The sequence below is a fragment of the Ictalurus punctatus genome, chromosome 24, assembly GCF_001660625.3.
Source record: "Ictalurus punctatus breed USDA103 chromosome 24, Coco_2.0, whole genome shotgun sequence".
Classification (NCBI taxonomy): domain Eukaryota; kingdom Metazoa; phylum Chordata; class Actinopteri; order Siluriformes; family Ictaluridae; genus Ictalurus; species Ictalurus punctatus.
In genome coordinates this window covers 10,016,268-10,038,440 of record NC_030439.2, presented here as the reverse complement: position 1 = coordinate 10,038,440, position 22,173 = coordinate 10,016,268, and the positions used below count along the sequence as shown (strand labels likewise).

Below are 22,173 nucleotides of genomic sequence, written 5' to 3'. Positions count from 1 at the left end.
GCAAATTTACATCATGCATGAGTCTGACCATTGCAAACATGTGATGAGTTTGTTTAGCTGTACATGATGGTGGTACCACAGACAGTACAGTGTTCTGGTGTGCCAGCAGATGGTTTCATTTTGTCATAATATAATTAATATATACTACCAGTCAAAGGTTTAGACACATTCATTCTTTATTTTTATTTTTCCACATTTTAGAATAATAATAATAAAGTCAAATACAAATGTAAAATAAACTAAGTGTAGTCTTGATAACGCAGATCCAACGTGGTACAAATAATCCATTTATGAAAGAAATTCAGACGAGCAAAATGAGCCTTCATTCAAAGCCACTGCAAGAAGAAGAAAATAGTACACGATCACTTATTTTATCTGGAATAATTTTTTTTTTTAAATCTCCAAGATGAAATGAGACTCGAGCTTCAAGTGAGAGAAAGAAAAAAAAAAAGACAACCGCCACTTTTAAACTTTGACACAATCTATATCACAGCTGCTTCATTATTATTATTATTTTTCAATAATATTAGCATGTTCAAACACAACCGTCTCTACTGAGAAATACTGCAGATTTATTACTTTAAAAAAATGTTAATTAGGAAATTGCTAAACTTCTGTCCTGGTGTTTTTCAGCCTCCCATTACAAAAACCTGTCATAACACTTACAGAATAGTACATCATGTAACCCACCTGACCATACGGGCAATTTCCCAGTTTGTTTCTGATGACAGCGGTCCAAGAATCTCAACCCCTTCTTGAGTCACAATGGCAATCTCGTGCTAAAGCAAAACAGAAATAATGTAACATAACGTACTGTGTTCTGCAGATACAAAGATTTAACGCAATAAGGTAAAATGTTTCTTGTATATTTATTCATGAAGATCAGGAACAGTTCTTACTCGGTTGTAAGAACGGGCATCTCGGTAATACAGCACTTTGAGACATCGCTCAATCAGTGCCCTTGCCTCATCCTTGGAAACTTCTACTTTGTTCTCAAGCACCTCTCTCATCAAGGGCTGAAAAGAAACGGGCATACACAGTAACAGATAAGAAGCAATTCACATGATGTCTGGAAAAAAAAGGACAAATGAAAAGAAGCCCTAAATAAGAAGCTGAGCAGACTAACACTCACCTGAGCCAAGTATGCACCAAATCCTGTGGCCACTGCTGGAGCTTCATATGCAACACCTAGCTTGTCTACATAGCCCAGGAAGCTACAAAATACAAACAGAAGGTTTGTGAAAAATAAAAAATATCTGTCAATTCCCAATAGCAAGTGGTTTGACACTTGTGCACACTAGTTTGTGCTCATGTCCTATAGCCTTAATTTCCAATTCCAGGTGACCATATTACTTGCAGCGACATCTGAGCTTCTTTCACAGAAAGTATGTGCTTCAATAAAACTACAGAATCCAGACATCCACACTTATAGAAGTCATAGTTCACTATTATTAAATACGCCACTGCATTTTCAACCTAATCTCACTAAAATAAACCAAACACATATGTAGTGTATGTGCAATTGCCACTGACAAGAATACAGGAGTTACACACACTTCCTTCATACTGAGGAAGGCAGGAGTAGATACTTCCAACAACTGTCCCAAGACTTATAATATAAGTGAGTTTTGAGTAAACAGGTTGTCTGTTCTTTTCTGATTGCAGGAAAACATGGGGAAACGGTGTCTGTGGTAATGTGCTAAATATGCTACAGATGTAGCAGATAGAGATTAGGTTTAAAAAAAAAAGTCAATAATTATACATCAATAATCAAATGTCCAAATAATTTTATTATGCTAAATGAAAGTACAACTATAGTTAGTCAAATCCAAGGTACAGTACTGTAAGGCTGTTTGCTTAACAGGGATTAGGAATTACACTGTAGTTATGGAAAAACTTATTTGAAAACTAACCTTTCTCCATTGTAAAATCCACCGATAACGACCGTGTTCCAGAGTGGGTTCATTCTGCTGCGGCGGTTGTACATGACACGAGTAAGCCAGGAGTGGATGGCTTTGGGACTATAGCTGTGGCCATCTCCAAGGAGTTCCTCATCAATCCTAAACAATCAGCACATCTTTTTTTTTTTTTTTGCTTCATAGCAATATAGATACATTACTTAATGCAAGTTTTCTGAAGTCTTAAAATGATTTCCTGACATTTCTCTTGCCACTGGTTCTCCGGTTTTTTCCCTCCTCCCAAAAACATGCCGGTAAGTGGACTAGCTATGCTACATTGCTCCTAGTTGTGAATGTGTGCATGGTGCCCTGTGATGACCTGGTGTTCCATCCAGGGCATATTCCTGCTTTATGTTCAGTGTTTCCAGAGTAGACTCTGGATCCACCAGCACCCTGACAAGGATAAATCAGTTACTAAAGGGGAAAGAATGAGCTCTCCATCTGGACACTGTATGTTAATTAGTCCAAATATCTTTGCATGCCTTGGCTGTACATGATTGGTAATTCAAAAGGTGTAGTGCACTAAAAGAGTGACTAAAAGTGTTTAAGGTGCATACAGTGCCTGTCTTAACATAACTCGCACAGACTTGAATAGAGGATTTAGGCTGTACAGAATAATACAGGCATAACTCCATGCAAAGTCTTACACCATCTGTTCAATGACTTGTTTGATGTACTGGTAGTCTGCATAGTCCCCTGAAGCTCCAAGTATGGTGGCGTCATTGACTTTCATGAGACGGGAGATGTTGCGGAAACGGGCCAGCGAGCCATAAGAGCCGAGCATGTCAGCAGCGATGATAACGCCGCCTGTAAACTTCACCCCAAGCACCGATGTCCCAGTCACCATGGGATTACTATGTTAAAGACAAAAAAAAACACGGTGTTGGTCACATTATAACACTCTGAATATCTACATCAGAATTATAATTAGAGTATAATCAAAATGAGAACAAAAAAAAAAAAAAAAGAATTACTGTTCAAATACAATATTTTGGTTGGGAAAACATATGAAAACTATTATATATCTAACTAGTAACTCACATTTAAGTATTAAGCCAAAGTCTTTTTCTAATGTAGCTAAGCTACATTACAAGCTGAAATCGAGGGCTGTTATTAACTAATAATAGCTAATATTAAAGTTAGATTATCCTAATGTTTCCTTTCTGCACTCACCAAATGCGTGTAACAAGAGCTGATAGTTTTTTTTTGTTATTGTTGTTTTTTCCCTTATTCTCTACATAACGTAGTCAATTTGTAGTTAGCTTATTAGCTTGTTAGCTAGCCAAGCGATTTCCTCCATGATGATACAGCACTGTTAGCTAAACTGAAACTAATACACCGCTAGCTAGCTAGGGAAATTGTGCGTTATTAAACGTCAAAAACACAAAACAGGAATTTTAGAGCTTACAGTGTGTGTCGTACGGGTCCACATCCGGGAACGGTACTGTTACCGGCACCTGGAAATGAATAAAATTGTCCAGGTGCTGGTCCATTCTCCCAGAAATTTAACTTCAGTCCACTCGCCTCCATGTTGAACAAAGCCGGAAATGACGCCAAACCTCGCTTTCGGTTCAAATAACAAACGACAGGAAGAACCAATCATTTCTATTACACATGGGTCAGTTTATATTTGTTCTATAATCATTTTTAACCATTTAAACATTTCATTTATTATATTTTGTGGCCACACAAATATAATGCCCCCCCCCCCACTTGCAAACTAAAATTACATTGTAAATGAATACATTACTAAACAATTCATTACATGTCTCTGATTTAAACAAAAAAGATATATAACCCCAATATACACACTGCGAAAGCTAAAATGCTTACAATTACTGAATATGAATGGATGACTGAACATTTGAATGAAAGCAGACCATGAGAATAAATCTTAGCCTGTAGAGTGTATCAAATATAAAATACGGGGGGACAACAACATTTAAAAGATCCCTGCTGAAAACAAACAATAGTAACCCTCAAAGAATTTGCAATGGTTTTAATGGTTATAATGGGAATTGTATTGGTTTAAATGTATAATGGTTTGTCATGGATATTTGTAGTGGAAACTATTACCATTTCTGTGATGGTTTCTATTGTAGGTTTTTTTTCAGCATGGATGCAAGTGAGGCAATAAATTAAATAATATGTATTTTACAGAATATAAAACACATTTTCCATGAAATGGAGCAGATATTATCCACAATGTCTTGGAAGATTAACTTAGATTTGCTTCATGCTTTTAAACAAGCTGAACAATAAAGATACAATTATGACCTGACAGAACAGACGGGCTCATCCTGGCCAGAAAGAATCAGATAATAACTAAGAGCAACTACAGGCACCCCCTTCAGGGTTGGAGCTTGAGCCTTGAGACCAGAGATCACATGCAAACTATATTCATTAGTCTAAATGTATAAAGATAATAAATAATAATAAAGACTTTTACAAAGAGAGAGTAATGTCCTTAATGCTTTTATTTTTAAGAAGTAGCTCTAATCTATGTTTTAAGTGGATGTTTCAAGAGTTTATTTTAATTCAGAACCTGTTTTGCTGTGTACATGCTCTCTACATGTCCGCATGGGTTTCTTCTAGGTTCTCCGGTTTCCATCCACTGTCCAAAAACATACCAGTAGATGGATAGACAGTGGTAAATTGCTCCTAGTTGTTAATGAGTATGTGTATATATGTGTGTGTTTGTGTGTGTGTGAGTGCATGGTTCCCTGCGATTGACTAGCAACCCGCCCCTGGTGAGTATTCCCACCTCACTCACAGTGTTCCTTGGATAGGCACTAGATTCACTGTGACCCTGACCCAGATAAAGTGAGATGTAACTATGGTGAGGGTCTGAAAGACATGTGTAAAGAATAGCAAAGCATGAGGTCTGGCTTGTGAGACTACTCTAAGAGTAACTGTGTGGTATATGAAGAATAAAACAAAAATTATGTGCCGTTATTGGAAAATAATATTTTTTTCCATGCTCAGTCGAGTTTTTTCTTTATTAATAGCAGCTCACAGTTGCATGAGACAGTGGTTTTCAAGGGGGTCCATGATTATTTTTTTTACAGTGGTGGAAATCACCACCCACCATTATCAAGTTATTATATTTATTATTGAGTTCTTAGTGATTGAGCCCTGCGATGGACTGGCACCCTGTCCAGGGTGTACCCCGCCTTATGCTCGATGCTCGCTGGGATAGGCTCCAGGTTCCCCGTGACCCTGAAAAGGAGTAAGCGGTAGAAGATGGATGGATGGATTGAGTTCTTAGTAATCTGTCTGACTGGTCACGTAAATTGAACAGGTTTAAATATAAACCTCAATTACTTGAAAACCAGTAAGCTTAACTGCAAGTGCATGCAAACTAAAAACATGAAAGTTTTGTCTGAGAAGTAATAAAGCAATGGAAATACTGGAAGTGTTGATCATAAAACATTGCAACATTAAGCACAGAATTATTAAAGGTAGACTGCTGCTTCTATGTGACTAAGAACTATTTTGTAACCTTCTGTTAATTGGCATTAAGCAATTTAGCAAACACACAATTTTAACCAGTAAAACATTAATTAAATTATGGCGGTATTGTGGGACAATGTTCGCAACTCATTTTGAACAGTTTTAGACAAATCCAACATTCACACACAGTCACAACTGTCTCTTTTAGATGTTTTGTAGTGTTCGTAAGTTTTTGTTGTTTGTTTCTTTTTAATGGACCTTGAGTCTGGAAATAAAAGATCTATCCATCCATCCATCTATCTATCTATCTATCTATCCATAAATCCATCCATCCATCCATCTATCCATCCATCTATCTATCTATCATCAATCCATCTATCTATCTATCTATCTATCTGTCTGTCTGTCTATCTATCTATCCATCAATCCATCCATCCATCTATCTATCTATCTATCTATCTATCTATCTATCTATCTATCTATTTTTCGATCTATCCACGTTTATATCTATCTATCTATCAATCCATCAATCAATCTATCTATCTATCTATCTATTTATTGAACCATCCACGTATCCCTCCATCCATCTATCTATCTACCTATCTGTCATCCATCCATCCATCTATCTATCTATCTATCTATGACATTCACACTGTAATGGCAGTCCATAGAACAAAAGCCAGCAAATTATATTTCTGAATAAAATGCTATGAACAAGGCTTTCTGTCCATGGCCACAGTATCCCTCAGGGTTTTTGTAGATTTTCCAACTTTGAACAGTTCGATGGAAATATAATCCGTTTCTTCTCACTGTAACATGTGTCTGCCAAAAACAATAAAATAATTCTAAAGCAGCAGATATAATGCAAATGAAGCAATAAATTAATTATGTTTGTATTTTAACCAGCTATTGTAATATCACACCACTTCCCCCATCTTATGCAGTCTAAAGCATATACTGTATCTACATGGTTAACGCTGATTGACCAACGCAGTTCCAAGCGAGAAGCTCCTTTCACCAATGAGAAACCTTAAGACACGCCCCCCCCGCCACACACACATATTTAGAACATAGTTTTAGGATTACAGTTACTGTTTGAATTCACGTGATTTCTGAGTGACAGAAGCTCCCACAGCATGGGGAAATTGTGGGGTGCTCTGGATGTCCTGTTGGCAGATGTATTCTCTGCTCCATAACCTACCATGAAACCCACCATACCACGTAAAGGCGAACTAAGATGTGTGCAGGCAAACCACACACGTTAACATTTAAACACGCAATCACAACTTTTAAACAAACTCAGAAAGGATGGCTACCTATGAAACTGAATTCAACACTATATATATTGTAAATACAATTTCCCCATGGATGCTTCCAAGCAATGCTGTGCTGCCTGCATTGTGACCAGGTACCATTATTTTCCCAGAAGAGCTATAACTGACTTAGATCAGGGGCTCCCAAACTTTTCCAGGGCAAGGCCCCCCAAATGGCATTGACATTTGACCGAGGCCCCAATTTTGCAAGTTGTCTTTAAAACACATTAAAAATACAGACTTCTGAATATACCCCCCCCCCCTTTTTTAATTAATAATTAATTATTAATAAAAAATTATTATTATTATTATTTAATTATTATTTAATTATTAAAAATTATTATATTAATTATTTCATCTTTACATTAGATTACATTAGGAATTGATTGGGTGTGTGGTTGTCTGAGAGTGAGAATCATGTATTTATTTATTTTTCACACCAAATTGTTGAGGCCCCCCGGGCGCCCCCTGGCGCCCACTTTGAAAACCACTGATTTAGATGATTAATTTAATTTGATAAACTGAATAATCTGTTTGTGTAACTGGTGTCATTTATTATGTTAATGTCATCATGCTGTTTAGCTTGCTATGTAATAAGTGTACAAAGCGTACAACAATATATAGTGGTAATCTGAAACGTTAGCTAAGTAAAGGGTACTGGAGTTTTCTTTTCTTAATTCTAAAGACAAACTGCCATAACTAGTTCTGAATGGATAACTATAATATAGCCACAACTCAGACGTTAATTACATATTTCTCGTTGCCAAGCTAGCACACCTCAGCATTATGCTGAGCCTTATAATTTTCAAATCACTTAGTTGTCCTTAGCCCAAATGTAGTGTAAAGGAACGAAATGCTGTGCATCTTTCCTCACTCGCATTTATAACAGTCTGTCACAACGTAAGGGTTCACAGCGAACTCAGTGGGAGGATATGCAAGTGAATGTAAAGTTAATGGTCAAAAACTTTAACTGACGTTAGCCTAGCCTACTTCGTGGGTGTGCAAATATCAAAAGTTAATTGATGTTCTTAAGAACAAACCAAGCCATGGTATGATGCCTTCTATACTAAGCGAAGGTTACCTACTATTTAGGTATCTAGTTACTTACTGTCTGAAAAAAGCTCGTATGCTCTGCTGCACTTTTCTACACTTGGCTGCTGTCTCCATCTCTTACAGACTGGAGCTGCTAAAATATATCAATGAACTTGCGTTGAGTATGGGCGCAACCAAGGGTACAATTGGAGGGGGGGCCACACACCTATTTTCCTTAACAAACGGAAATATATTAAAAAGGAATAGACATAAATGATTAGAATAGAAACGACAGATCCGTTGGCAGGGTTCATTAAACGGGGACATATAGAAAATATTTCGCACCGTCAATTGGGGCTGTGATGGCTGGGGGGCAGATTGGTATTTCCTCAACATTGGGAGCGGGACACGACCCCCCAAAGAATGCGTGGTTACGCCCATGCCTGGGCTGTATTTTATTTGCCTGGATTGTATTTTATTGGCCTGGGCTCTCACGTTTGGCTGTTTTGTCGCTGTATTTGTTGTTGTGTAAAATGTTTCCGCTTCAGAACTGACGACCAAAAGTTTTATGCTGCTTTGGATTTTGCACTTGGACTTGAAACACTTACCTTTGGCTTTAAACTGAGTTCCTGTAAACGGGGACATGAATTTCGATCAGCTGTTGGCGGAGGTCGACGGCTTTGGGAGATATCAGAAGATTCTGTATGTGTTGATTTGTCTCCCACAAATCTTCCTGGCCTTTCATATGATGGCAAGCATCTTCACAGGCTACACTCCGGCACATCAGTGCCGGAGCTCGGCTGCTGAACACTGGAACTCCAACGTGTCTGTAAACTACAGCGACTCGTGCAGCATCCCATCCGCACAGAACCGGACTGAGGACCGGACTGAGGACTTCTGTCCACACGGATGGGTTTACAGCCGAGACGTAATCCACACTAGCACTGTCACTGAGGTAAAACAACACACAATGCAGAAGAACAGATTTCAGTTTTACAGTGAATTCAGATATACAGTCGAGGTCATAAGTTTACATAAGCCTTGTAGAATCTACAAAATGTTAATAATTAAATAATAATAATAATAATAATAATAATAATAATAATAATAGGCTAATAGGATCACAAAAATTCCAATTTGTTTTTTACTGCCCTGAATAAGCTATTTCACACAACAGATGTTTACATAAAGTCCACAAGACACAACAATAACTGAATTTACACAAATGCACCGGTTCAAATGTTTACATATGCTTGATTTATATAGGGCTTTTATCCTAATTTTAATAGTGTGTGTTGTTGCTTGGATGATCGACAACTGTTTTTATGTTTTGTGATAGTTGTTCATATAGTGATGGTTTGTCCTGAGCAGTTAAACTGCCCACTGTTCATCAGAAAACTCCTCCACTTCCTGCACAATCTTTCCTTTTCCAGCATCCCCTGCATATTTGATCCCTTTCCAACAGCGGCTATATGATGATGAGATCCATCTTTTCACACTGAGGGCAACTGAGGGACTCGTACACAACTATTACAAAAGGTGCAAACATCCACTGATGCTCAAGAAGGCAACATGATACATTAAGCGCCAGGGGCATGTAAACTTTTGAACAGGTTGATCGGTGTAAATGATAAACATTATGCAGATTCCGCATGGCGTATCTAAACGTATGACCTCAAATGTATTGGGACAGACCATTATGGTCATAATAAAATGCAAAAAAAATTAGCTACGTTAAAGCTGAGGTGATGAATCTCCTCAGAGATTTTCCCCATTAATGTTTAAAATAAACATTTATACCACTGCCGTATTTCTGTAAAGCTTTTTTTTTTTGGCAATGTCCATTGTTAGAAGCGCTATATAAATTAAGTTGAATTGAATTGAATTGAATTCTAGATTCTGATTTGTCAGAAGGTGATTCATTTTCTATAACAGCAGGTAGTAAAGCACATCATAGGATTATATTCATTCTCTGAGGTTATGTGTTTGTTATTGGAAAATCTAGTTCAGGGTGGTAATGGTCCTTGGGGAAAGGAGTGCCTAAAAACTGTCGGGATTGTACACAGGTACACAACTTTTGCAATCTTTCTTTAATAATCTCTCTCTCTCTCTCTCTCTCTCTCTGGATTTGTAAACAATACTGTATTTCAAAGTAAATATGGTATTTCTGCACAAATACCATCATATGTATAAACATGATGCATAAAGGAGCTCTTGGGGTTATTTTGTGGATGAAATCTAACTATTAACAAATTACATTTTTATCTCTGTTTGTATGTCCGTGTGTGTGTGTATGTGTGTGTGTGTGTGTGTGTGTGTTAGTGGGATCTTGTCTGTAACAGGGCAACTCTAAACAGTCTTGGTTCTTCCATGTATATGCTGGGATTGCTTGTGGGAGCTATTGTCTTCGGATCTATGGCTGACAGGTACGTTTGAATCACTTCAATTCTGCACTGTAAAGAGTCACATTCTAGTATGTGTTTGATCAGTCTAAATTCTCTATTCATTTATAATTTATAAGTACATTTCAATTAATTTATGACTATTTAATAAATGTTATGAAGCTGACAGACAGACGGAAGAGGCTGTGTTCTAAAAGAACACACACACACACACACACAGACACACACACCCTTGCAGTAATTGTTGTGTTTCAGAAACAAAGAATAAACGAATAATTAATCATTTAAACAATTAATTTGTTTAAAACACTGTTCCATTAAACACACCTTTATGCTAATGCTTAAACGTTATGTGAAGTGCAACTTCACATTACTACATTTTGTTTATCTACAGTACTGTGCAAAAGTTTTAGGCACCCTATATTTTTTTTAGTACAAACTTTGTTATAGATTTTTATTTTATGATTTGTACATTATCGAGTCAGTACAAAAAAACATGTTAGATTCCCAAACATTAGTTTTCCAGCACAAAATTAAATGTTACAGAAAAAAATTGTATCTCGGTAAAGAAAACAGTATATTATGTAAGAGATACTTTTCAGACAAAAAACACAATGAAGGCTGCTGGGTTTTGCTGCAAAAATAAGACGCAGGTGTGAAAGTCAAAGTCTCCAGAAGATCTGTGACTGGTTCTGCAAGATATTCAATAAAACTTATGGCTTCCTTCCTTTTTTTATTTTTTATTTTTATTTTGTCATACCAAATATTGACTTTGTTTCATTTGCTACTGTTTGCTGCTCTTTACAGTATTTTTATTGAATGTAGAAACATTTCATTTCATTATACTGAAGGCATCTTTGCTCTATAACATAGGCTATTGTAGAGCACACCTTATACACACTTTATTCTGGTGTAAAATCAGACATGCACCTGGTCACAAAACACTCTCCATGTTAGCATCTTTTCTCAGCTAAAAGTGCTAGAAACCTTCGTAAGTTGATCCAGGCTTGTAGTTCTAAAGACATGTAGAAGTTTCTTACAGTGCATTAATCTTCCTGGACTGGACCTTAGAAACCTGTTACTCACAGCTACATGTTCCTTCTTCTTGCCCAATTCTGCTGGCCATTATTAGTTTTCTCTCTCGCTTTCAGGTTGGGAAGGAGGTTTGCCCTGCTCTTGTCTCTGGCCCTACAGACAGTGTTTGGGGTGGCTGCTGCCTTTGCTCCAAACTACCTGGTGTATGTGACTCTTCGCTTCATCATAGGTACCTCCATCTCAGGCATCATCATCAATGCTTTTGTGTTGGGTGAGTAACTGTACTATATCATAATCCCATTTGAATCACCCTTAATTATCCCCGCATGCTTGATTCAGCTTTATTTGGCTAGTTTGTAGTATGTAGACTGTAAAATTCCTTAATCTAATCTTTGACAACCACCTCCAACGGCTCTGTAGGCACAGAGTGGACGTCTACAAATAGACGTATGCTGGCTGGAATCATAACGGATTATTTATTTGGGTTTGGTTATATGCTGCTGGCTGGTGTGGCTTATTTTATTCGAAGCTGGAGGTATCTGCAGCTCGCCATCTCAGCACCAGGTTTCCTCTTTATTTTCTACATCTGGTGAGAGAGTACAAACACACATACACATGCACACCCATATGTATGCAGAATATAAACTCTATTTTTGTGATGTGCTGATCATGTCTCACTTTGAATAGCAAATACTACAAATGGTAACACACAGCTGGTGAAGCAACTGGCTGAAATTAGCAAAATAGTTATAGAACAGAATGGAGAACATAAAACACACACTTATAAAACAAATGATCAGTTTTTATGTCCAGCAAAGTTACCCAAACTTACACTCTACAAAATACAAACTAGCCATTTAACATTAGATAGATTCACAACTGACACATTCCACAGAAAATATAAACAATAAGGATAACTTTTGGCTGGCTATCATTAAGTAATGAGCTAGCAAATTAGCAAACAACTAAATAACAGCTCCAGGGATCTGGCTCAATGCTGGTTTTAGAATATTAACACTGTCACAACATGTTTATAGTAGCTGGGTCTTCTGTAATACCTAATATATACTGTATTGTTAACTAAAAGATTCCATGATTCATGTGTTTATGCCTTCATATTTAATTGTTAAGTGTAAAGTGCACATTTTTCATTGTGAAGTGCTTTCTCTGCCATGCTTCTATGAACTCTCGCAAAGTTGGTTAGGTTAAGCTAGATTGTGGGCTAGCTGTGCCAGAGAGTGTAGATGATTCAACCAATAGTAACTTTTGTGAAAGAACAGAGATTAAAGTGCAGAACAAAGAAGTGCATGGGTTAGACAAACAATGGAGTTGTGATCAGTGATTGGTCGTTGTGAAACAATTGTGATCAGTGATTGGTCGTTGGGAAACAGTGGTGATCAGTGATTGGATATTGGGAAACAATGGTGATCAGTGATTGGATGTTGGGAAACAATGGTGATCACTGATTGGTCATTGGGAAACAATGGTGATCAGTGATTGGATGTTGGGAAGAATTGTAATCAGTGATTGGATGTTGGGAAGAATTGTAATCCATGATTAGTCATTGGAAACAATGGAGATCAGCAGTTGCTTATTGGGAAAATAGCTGTAATTTGTGCTGGAAAGCTGTATCGAGTGCAAGACAGTCACTAACATCTCTTCAGAAAATCTTACAAGATTTGTCACTAGGCTCATTTTTTTAAATGAAGTCACTAAAGGGGTCTAAGAAGTCACCAAATCTAGAGAGAAGGTTGTTAAGTTGGCTTACTGAAAGACGTAGTGGGGCAGACATCCCCAGCATTCTCAGAGTAAATAAAGACTTTAGGAAAAGCTTTATTAATGATGCCCTGATTTTTTTCAACAAGTGGTCCACAAACGTGGCAATAATGGGTGTTCATGTGGTTAAGAAGTCAGGCTAGCTTGTTGGCTATATCATGAATAGAAGTACTCAAGTCTCCCATTAGCTTTCCCTTGTGTATATCACTCCTTTATTTGTGTGCCTTCTTTATTTAAATCTCTCTTTGTCTCTTTCACCCTTTATCCCATCCTGTCTCTCGTATCCTTCAGGGTTCTTCCTAATTCAGCTCGTTGGCTGTTGGTAAATAACAGAAAAGAGGAAGCTCTAGTTCTTCTACGGAAAGCAGCTATAATGAATGGTCGTCCCTTGCCTACTACAGTGCAGGTACAGTACGACAGACTATCTCTCACACTCTCATTCTTTATTTTGCTGTCTTTTCAGTTACAAATGTCTGGCACTCATAAAATAAAAAACTCCAATGGCTCAATAGCTCCCTTAACATCTCTATGACAACAGGCCTTAACCCCTCGAGGCAGCAAGCCAGTCAGGCTACCATTGTACCCTGTAAGTGACAGACTGAAGCTAGCAGATTGCCAAGGCAACTCTGGCATCACCTGAGCACTGGGAGCGAGTTGTCTCCCAGAGGTCCACATTTAGGTGTAATGTGAAATGAAAAAACAAGCTATGCAAACAGAAAGTATGCTTGATTTGCTATGATTGTTTACTAGCTTGTTACTTGTAGGATGTTTAAAGTAGTGGTTTTCAAAGTGGGGTCTATGAAGCATAGTCTGTTAATTTTGCTATAGTGGTGGAAATCACAACCCACCATTATCAAACTTATTATATTTATTGAGCTCTTATAAATATTAGCCTGTCTGACACTTGCAGTAAGTGGGTTTATTCTAAAACTCAATAACCATAAACAAGCTGGCCTATAAATATTGATTATTTACAAATACTATATTTAAATGGAATGTGTTCTGTTGGTGGAAAGTTCAGGAATAAAAAACTATGTCTTCAATAAATAGCCAGAATATGACAGCCATAAATAATAAGCCTAATACTGGAATAGTTGGATTATGTTCAGAGGGGGTCTGTAGAATTCATTTTTACAGTTGAAGGGGTCACTGTTCGCAAAAAGAGGTTGAGAACTCTTGATTTAAAGGAACACAGAAGAGTGAACTGTTTAAATCTCCGCCAACTGGAATTCATTTCACCGGATCTGACCTCGTTACCTCAGTCTCCTCTGAATATAGCCATAGTTAACGCTACATCTGTGTGCAACAAAACTTTCATTTTAAATGACTTTTCTGCCAGACATAACTTGGATATTTTATTCCTGGCGGAGACCTGGGTTAGTCCTGGTGAGTCAACAGTCTTCGAGAAACTGTCTGCCGAACTTGTTTTAGTAGTACTCCAAGGCCTTCTGGCAAGGGTGGTGGGGTTGCTATGGTTTTTCAACAGTCACTTAACATACGAACAGTCTCTGTTGGGATTTACTCGTCGTTTGAGGTACAGTGTGTTGTGTTAGAGTCGACCTCTTGCACGCTATTCTGTGCTTTGATCTATAGGCCACCTAACCTGGACAATACTTTTTAAAGTGATTTTTACATTTTTTTTAACTTCTATTGTTCTGTTGTATGATCGTATGTTATTATTGGGTGATTTTAATGTGCATGTCTGCTGCCCTGGTCGACCCTTGGTTACTGAATTTTGTAATATCTTGGATTCCTTCGGTCTTATTCAACATATAATTCAGGCCACACATGTCCTTGGTCATACTCTAGACCTTATATTGTCATATGGAACCGCTGTTGATAATGTTAATATTGAAGAAACTTCCTTCTCTGATCACAAGCTCATTGTTTTTAATGTCTCTGCTGCCAGCTCTGCCGGTGTGACTAGGCCTTCAGGATATTACTCCCGTTTTTAATTCACTCATTGCCTCTCAGTTTAATGAAAGTTATCGAGCTAATGCTGTTGAAACATCTATCTTGAGTGCTGCAGAGTCTTCCTCTGGGCCTGATGATTTGGTTGCCTTATTTTACACATTTTGCTCTAATATTTAAGATTACATTGCCCCTTTTAAGCTGAAACAACCAAATCGTAAAATTTTATTACTGGCTGGACGATAATACTCGTCCTCTCAGACAGGCTTGTCGTAAGAGATGGAAGCATGATCATTTAACTTTGTCCTTTCAGATTTTTAAAGATTGTTTGTTTAAGTTTCAGAATGCAGCAAAGTCAGCTAGGTCTAGGTATTTCTCTGACTTAATTACTACACACTGTCATAAACCTAAGATTTTATTCACCACGATAAATTCAGTTATTAATCCGAGTTGTCAGTTCCATGGGGAACCCTCGGCTGAACTTTGTGAGAAGTTTTTAAAGTTTGTTGCTGATTACCATTCGTAATTACCATTCGTTCTTCCTTCACTTTGCAGTTCTCAGACCTGCCCCTGAATTTTCTGGCTATACCGGTCTCCTTTGATCAGTTTCAACATGTTTCTCTAAAGGAACTGTGTGATCTGGTTAACCAGATGAAAATAATGTCCACTTCACTTGTTGTTTCCTCTGTGATTATGAAAGCAACTTTTTCTGAAATTGGCCCCAGTATCCAGGTATTGATAAATTTATATTTGGCTGCTAGGGTGGTCCCAAATTGTTTTAAGCATGCTATTGTTCAACCTTTGCTTAAGAAACAGGGTTTGGATGAAGGTTACTTTAATAATTATCGGCCAGTCTCTAAGCTATCATTTCTGTCAAAGCTGTTAGAGAAAGTAGTACAGTCACAATTGCTCCTGTTTTTAAATTCAGCTATGTTATTGGAACCTTTACAATCTGGTTTCACTGCTTATCATAGCACAAAGTCTGCTTTGTTAAAAGTGTCCAATGACATTTTACTGGCAGTGGATGCTGTAAAAAATACTGTGTTGATGCTACTAGTTCTTACAGCTGCCTTTGATACTGTAGACCATAACATACTTCTTTGGCGCTTAGAGCATCTGTTTGGTATCAAGGGTACTGCCCTACAATGGCTCTACTCATATCTTAAGGACAGGTCCTTCTTAGTAGCGTTGGGTAATTTCCCCTTAATCTTCCGCTCCTATTATTAGTGGTGTACCTCAAGGCTCCATTCTGGGCCCACTTCTTTTTAACTTATATATGCATTCATTGGGGAATACTATTAGGGCACACAATGTCTCTTTTCATTTATATGCTGATGATACCCAGTTGTACATTCCATTGAAAGCTGGTGACTCCATTCAGCCATTGTTCGACTGTCTGGGCGACATTAAAAAATGGTTAACAAATAATTTCCTCCAATTTAATGAAGACTGAAATGATTGTTTTTGGCCCCCTGAGATTGAGAGATGGGCTCATTAATGAGCTTCGTAATCACTCCTCAATTTCTTCCCAGCTTATGAACATTGGCATCATTCTGGACTCAGAATTATGCTTAACCAAGCAAATAAATTTGGTTGTTAAGAATAGGATTATTTCAAAACTTAATTTTTTTTTGTCTTTCCAAGATTTGGAGAAGGTTATTCATGCTTTTATCACTTCGCACTTAGATTACTGTAATTCATTATACTTCGGTCTTCTTCAGTCATCTCTGGCTCGTGTCCAGATGGTTCAGAATGCAGCTGCAAGGCTGTTGACGGGCAAAGAAATTTGATCGTGTCACCCCAATTTTAGTATCGCTCCATTGGCTCCCAGTCCGTTTTAGGATTCAGTTTAGGATTCTGATGTTTGTTTTTAAAACTCTTAATGATCAAGCTCCTTCCTATCTCAAGGATCTTCTTACACCACATTCATCGAACAGACTTCTAAGATCTTCTGATCTTGGGGTTTCTTTTGCATGTCCCTCATTCCTGGTTAAAAACAAAGGGGGCTAGAGCTTTTTCAGTTGGTGTCCCTCATCTATGGAATCAATTGCCACTGGACATCCACCTTGCACCTTCTATTACCACTTTTAAAACATATTACGAGGCTTAAAACATATCTCTTCTCCCATGCGTTTTAATATAATTTGACTAATTTTTACTATTGTCTATTTTTATTTGGTCTTATTCTGTTTCTATTTTTACTTTCCTTACTCTGTTCAGCACTTTGGTCAGCTTTGCTGGATGAAACGTGCTATATAAATAAAATTTACTTACTTACTTACTAGGCTATACATCACTTGGCTTTGTAATAATACAATTTGTACAAAATTATGTTTTGTCAAATAAATCACTGATCATCAATGAATCATCAATGAATCACTTCTAACATACAATCTTAAAACTCCACATCTACCTGAGACTGATGCTTGTGTACAGTGCTTAGAAAGTAATGCTCTAAGATGGCTACTATTGTTTTTAGCTATGAAGCAATCCTTTGTCAATTTTTACAGATAACTGTTTACATACAGTGTCAGAAACCACATAAGAAGGTTACAGTTAGCTACAGTTACATTTATATAAGCTCCTCAACCACCACCAGCGTGTAGCATCCGCCTGGATGATGCGACGGCAGCCATAGTGCGCCAGAACATCCACCACACACCAGCTAGTGGAAAGGAGAGAAAGGTCTGTTAAAGATTTTAAAATGCTTTGTCAGCTGTAAAGTTCCCTAACAACATTCTCTTTGTAGCTCAGACACCAAATACGTCTCCAGTGGCTGTCTACCTATACGATATATTTTTAGCTGAATGTTCACTATTTCATCGAGGATATTGAGAAGAGGCGTAATACATCTTCAATTCTGATGTTCTTGCAGTTAGACGACTGTGAGGAGATGCAGGGGAGGAATAGGCACTCTGCTGCAGATCTATTCCGTACCCCCCAGATGAGGAAACGATCTTTTATCCTGTTCTACATCTGGTAAGTAATAGTAGCTCTTCTATAAGTCAGTCATGGGGAGCCTATGCACTGTATAGTATTTTCACTGGTTTAACTCATTCAAAGATGATTTGGAAAAATATAGTGACTAGTCACTTCTGTGTAAACAGAATGTCACAATGTAGTGACTAAAAATGATTAATTAATGATTAGTTCCAAATTGTCTTATCTATTCTCCATTAGATAGATTATCTTACATACACTTTTTCCATCTCTAGGTTTGTTACCGTGTTAGTGTATTATGGTCTGTCTCTGGGTGTATCAGACCTGGGCACAAACCTTTACCTCACTCAGTTTCTGTTTGGTTTGGTGGAGATCCCTGCGAGGTCAGTGGTTTTGCTCTTCCTCCCCTACAGCCGTCGGATCTCACAGAGTGTGTTCCTTGCCATGGGGGGTACCGCCTGCCTCCTCATGCTCATTGTACCAGAAGGTGACCAGCAGCTTCATTCTTTACTATCCCTCTTTGAGAATGAGACTTCTCTAGCACTCCTTCAATCGGTCTCATTCTCCTGGTCTAATGTTCTGTCCCTCTCTTCATATCACTGCCCATGTCATCAACATCTGTAGTTTGTTTGCTTTTGTTTCTTTGACCTCGTCTTTCCTCTCTGTTATCCTCTCAGATAGACCTAATGTACGGGCTGCTGTGGCTATGACTGGAAAATTTGGGATCACATCCTCTTTTGCTGTCATCTATATTTATACAGCTGAGCTCTTCCCAACAGTGCTTAGGTATTTACTCAAAATCATTTATATAAAACATAACAATAACTGTTCAGTATTATACTCACTATGTGCCAAATAATAATTTCATTGGTTGTTATTGATCAAAGTCTATAGAGATGGGCACAGATGACTTATGATTGACTCTGTGTCATTGAATTGTCCTAGGACATCAGAACTAGAGGTTATGAGATTTGATCGTAGGTGACTTTGATGATAAGGGTAAAGTGGGGTGTTTCGTATGCATGTGACATGTAAATTAGATTAGTAAAAGAGATTAGTGGGCAGGAGCTTGCATCCACCAATCATCAATCACGTTTTGTTGTGATATTATTTGACAGTTTTAGGAATCAGATGCAGATCTGCTCCTACATCATTCTGTGCACTCAAATCTGCCCCTGTTCCTTGGCAACCTTGATGAATAAGCGTTATGTGTTTTTCAGTTTTTCTTAAGTACATTTATAAAATCTAAAGTCTTTTTCCCCCCATAGACAGACAGGAATTGGTGTGTCCTCCATGTTGGCACGAATTGGTGGAGTTTTAGCACCAATGATAAACCTGCTTGGAGAAAGTAACTCGGCTTTGTCCACGGTAATATTTGGCCTTGCCCCTCTGCTGGGTGCAGCTCTTGCATTGGGCCTGCCAGAGACAGCCAATAAACCACTTCCTGATACCATTCAAGATATCCAAGATGCTGAGAGGTCGTTACATACACAACACTGAACTGGACAGTACTTACTCATAATATATGCCATATACATAACATCTGCCTTTTATGAGGTACATTTTATCCTTCTCTTTGTGCAGGTTTACTACAGAGAATAATGACAGAAATTTCCCTGTAGACACCGTCCGGTCTCCAAACACCACAGAGGCATAGGAACTACAGTGCTTCAGAAACCAGTCTCCATAGACTTACATGTGCCTGCATGCACAAACACAAACACTTCATTTCTCTCTAACCTTTGGGTTTCAGATCAGAATATGCAACCATTTCATTTACAGTTTTACATGTAACACTGTGACAAATATTTGTACATTTGAAATATTTTTAATGGTTTCATCTTTGGTCAAGGCCTGTTTTTATAGCTTCATGCTGAGAAAGCAGCTGTGTCATCAGAGGTTTTAACCCAAATGTCACAATGGATCAGTGAACAGCAGCTCTCTGTAGAAACTATACTGTTTTATCTGTCTATGCAACAAGAACACACAGTGCCTTTCACTTTTATACGTTGTATAAAAGTATATTATACTAATTTACATGTATATATTTTTCCATACAAGACAATCAGATCATCAAACATATTCAGTTTCTATGTTGCTCTTGTATTGTTTGTGAAAAGCTTGTTTTCATATTGTTCTTCTTATATTGTTACATACATATGGGTGACAATTTAAAGGAAAAAACAGTGGTTTTATTATGCGTTGGGGGCATTTTGCTGGCATGGTTGGGTTCACGTGTCCACTTAGAGGGAGGAATCACTGCAAAGCTATACAAAGTTATTCCATCTGATCACATTTATCCTATGATGAATCATTTCTATCCTATTTGAGATGACCCTGTCTCCACCCACAGGGCACAGGGGTTCACTGAATGGTTTGAAGAGAATAAAAATAATTTTTTACAGTCACCATATCACCTAAAGAAGATTTTGGACCAACCACCATCATTAAACATCAGCTAAGGAAATATGGGTTGCAAGAATGATGTTCATCTCTCCAGTATACTCTGGAGACTTTTAGAAAATGTGACAAGGTGCACTGAAGCAGTACTTGCAGCTTCTGTTGGCCTAGCAGCTTACCAAGACATGTTATGTTGGGGTTTTCCTTTAATCTGTCACTCACCAAATACAGATAGTACAGTAAAATCATTTTCTTTGCATCTTCCAGCTTGTTAGAAGCTGGGGTCAGGGGCTGCCATGGTACAGCACCTTGGAGCAGACAGGGCTAGAGGTCTTACTCATGGGCCCAACATTGGGAACTTGGTGGTGCTGTGATATAAACTTCTAAACTTCAAGCATCTGATCAATATCCAAGGACCTTAACCACTGAGCCACTACCATCAAGTAATTTCAAACAGCTGTTACTGTAACTGGTACAAATGGTGTCCGTGACAGCAAATTGCCCATTGCTGATCTACACACCATCATAGTATAACTGCAATTAAATAATCCAAGTCTGACTGCCAGGACACTGACCCAATTTACCCTCGATGAAACAGTAGATCAAATCAGAGCTTACAACAGGGCACAATATGTTAAATGTTTAAATAATTTACATAACTCTTTAATGGAGAACCATCAAACTCTGAATTTCACTAAGAAACATCAATATTGTTCCACACATTCTAAGTTTTAAATTTTCTCATCAGATATTAAGCACTCAGTATGTGGCTCCTAGAGGCCTACTGAAGGCATGTGTCCAGGTGATTCTCTATGACGTTTTAATGCAAGTCTGTTGTTCAGGGTATGTTGATCTTTGCTCCATTAAAGACACAATGCTTGATTACACCACAAGTTCCTATTGAGGCATTGCTTTATAGAGGTTCTATGGGCTATGACTCCACTGGCTTTCATGTGGATAATGCAACAGATTAAATATAAGTAAATGGCGGCAATGCAGAAGTCACCACACTGTTAAAAATTGTGGCATTTATAACATCTGTCAAGACAAGTGGGTTTTAATGTCATTTCTTTATATATAACAGGTATACTGGTACACATTGGAACAAAATGTTTCTTCATGACCATAACACAGATCAGTGCAGTATCATGGTAAATAGGACTACATAAAATGTCAATGATACGAGTGCAACAATGTATGATAAATACATAAGACTGAATGTTAACTAGACAGGACAAGTAAACACTATGAGATGCAATTATGCATTACACAGATCTGATACTAAACTGATGCAGAGACAATAATATCTGCATGGAGATACATTAAATCACCCAGGCTAGCCAAGGTCCAAGTTCATTCTGTTAAAGAACCTTAAGTAATATCATGACAGAGTGTATGATAGGAAATGTCTTGTACCAACATGTTATGTGTAGAATATTGTTCCATCAGTATTACAGACCTGCTCATGCACCTCCTTTGCTTATTCAAAGAAAAACATTTGAGTATAGTACACATAAGCAGCAAAAATACTAATATTTCATTATTCTTAGTGTTGCGTTTTAGTTGTTAAACCTGCACAATTAAGAGTTGATCATGACAACAGGCCATTACATAAAAGAGCACCGAAGGGATCTAAGCAATGCCTTAGTTGTAGCATTGTCCTTTAAAGCAGAGTTCCCCTTCTTGGAAATGTAGTTCTGTTTCACCTTTCCCAACAGTCATGGAGGGTGAGACTCACCTGGACACCTTCTTGTGTACATATGCACACACGCCAAAGCCAGAGTACCTCCTATCCATTAGATTGAGATGTTACCCATGGATTATGACAGATTACAACATTTCTGAAAATGGTCTTTCTATCCATTCCTTCAAATTGTATAATCCTACTTATTTGATTCTGAAAGACTTCTTGGTCTTTGCAGCTACTTCAGGAAGGAAACACATTCCCCTTCC

General features: G+C 37.8%; 2 protein-coding genes across 2 annotated transcripts; one reads left to right on the top strand and one right to left on the bottom strand.

Annotated features, from left to right (window-relative positions):
* Nucleotides 1-158: 158 nt before the first annotated feature.
* On the bottom strand, nucleotides 159-3,477 carry psmb4 (proteasome 20S subunit beta 4). Its single transcript, NM_001257107.1, is given in 7 exon segments — nucleotides 159-335; nucleotides 691-779; nucleotides 900-1,016; nucleotides 1,133-1,214; nucleotides 1,914-2,060; nucleotides 2,606-2,812; nucleotides 3,367-3,477. Coding segments are annotated over 6 exon segments (648 nt in total). The 5' UTR covers nucleotides 2,806-2,812; nucleotides 3,367-3,477; the 3' UTR covers nucleotides 159-322.
* Nucleotides 3,478-8,387: 4,910 nt separating this feature from the next.
* si:dkey-166k12.1 (organic cation transporter protein) lies at nucleotides 8,388-21,304 on the top strand. The gene is made up of 10 exons (XM_017454492.3): nucleotides 8,388-8,711; nucleotides 10,079-10,182; nucleotides 11,310-11,464; nucleotides 11,614-11,782; nucleotides 13,261-13,375; nucleotides 17,756-17,859; nucleotides 18,096-18,307; nucleotides 18,498-18,606; nucleotides 19,089-19,298; nucleotides 19,405-21,304. Exons 1-10 carry the CDS (start codon nucleotides 8,400-8,402, stop codon nucleotides 19,475-19,477), a joined length of 1,563 nt encoding a protein of 520 aa, XP_017309981.2. The 5' UTR covers nucleotides 8,388-8,399; the 3' UTR covers nucleotides 19,478-21,304.
* Nucleotides 21,305-22,173: the final 869 nt, after the last annotated feature.

What these genes read in the sequence shown, in the direction of transcription:
- si:dkey-166k12.1 (XM_017454492.3), top strand. Translation starts at nt 8,400, where the DNA reads ATGAATTTCGATCAGCTGTTGGCGGAGGTCGACGGCTTTGGGAGATAT. An exon ending in TTCGGATCTATGGCTGACAG is followed by an intron (nt 10,183 to 11,309) that starts GTACGTTTGAAT and finishes TCTCGCTTTCAG; the next exon opens with GTTGGGAAGGAGGTTTGCCC. An exon ending in CTCTTTATTTTCTACATCTG is followed by an intron (nt 11,783 to 13,260) that starts GTGAGAGAGTAC and finishes CGTATCCTTCAG; the next exon opens with GGTTCTTCCTAATTCAGCTC.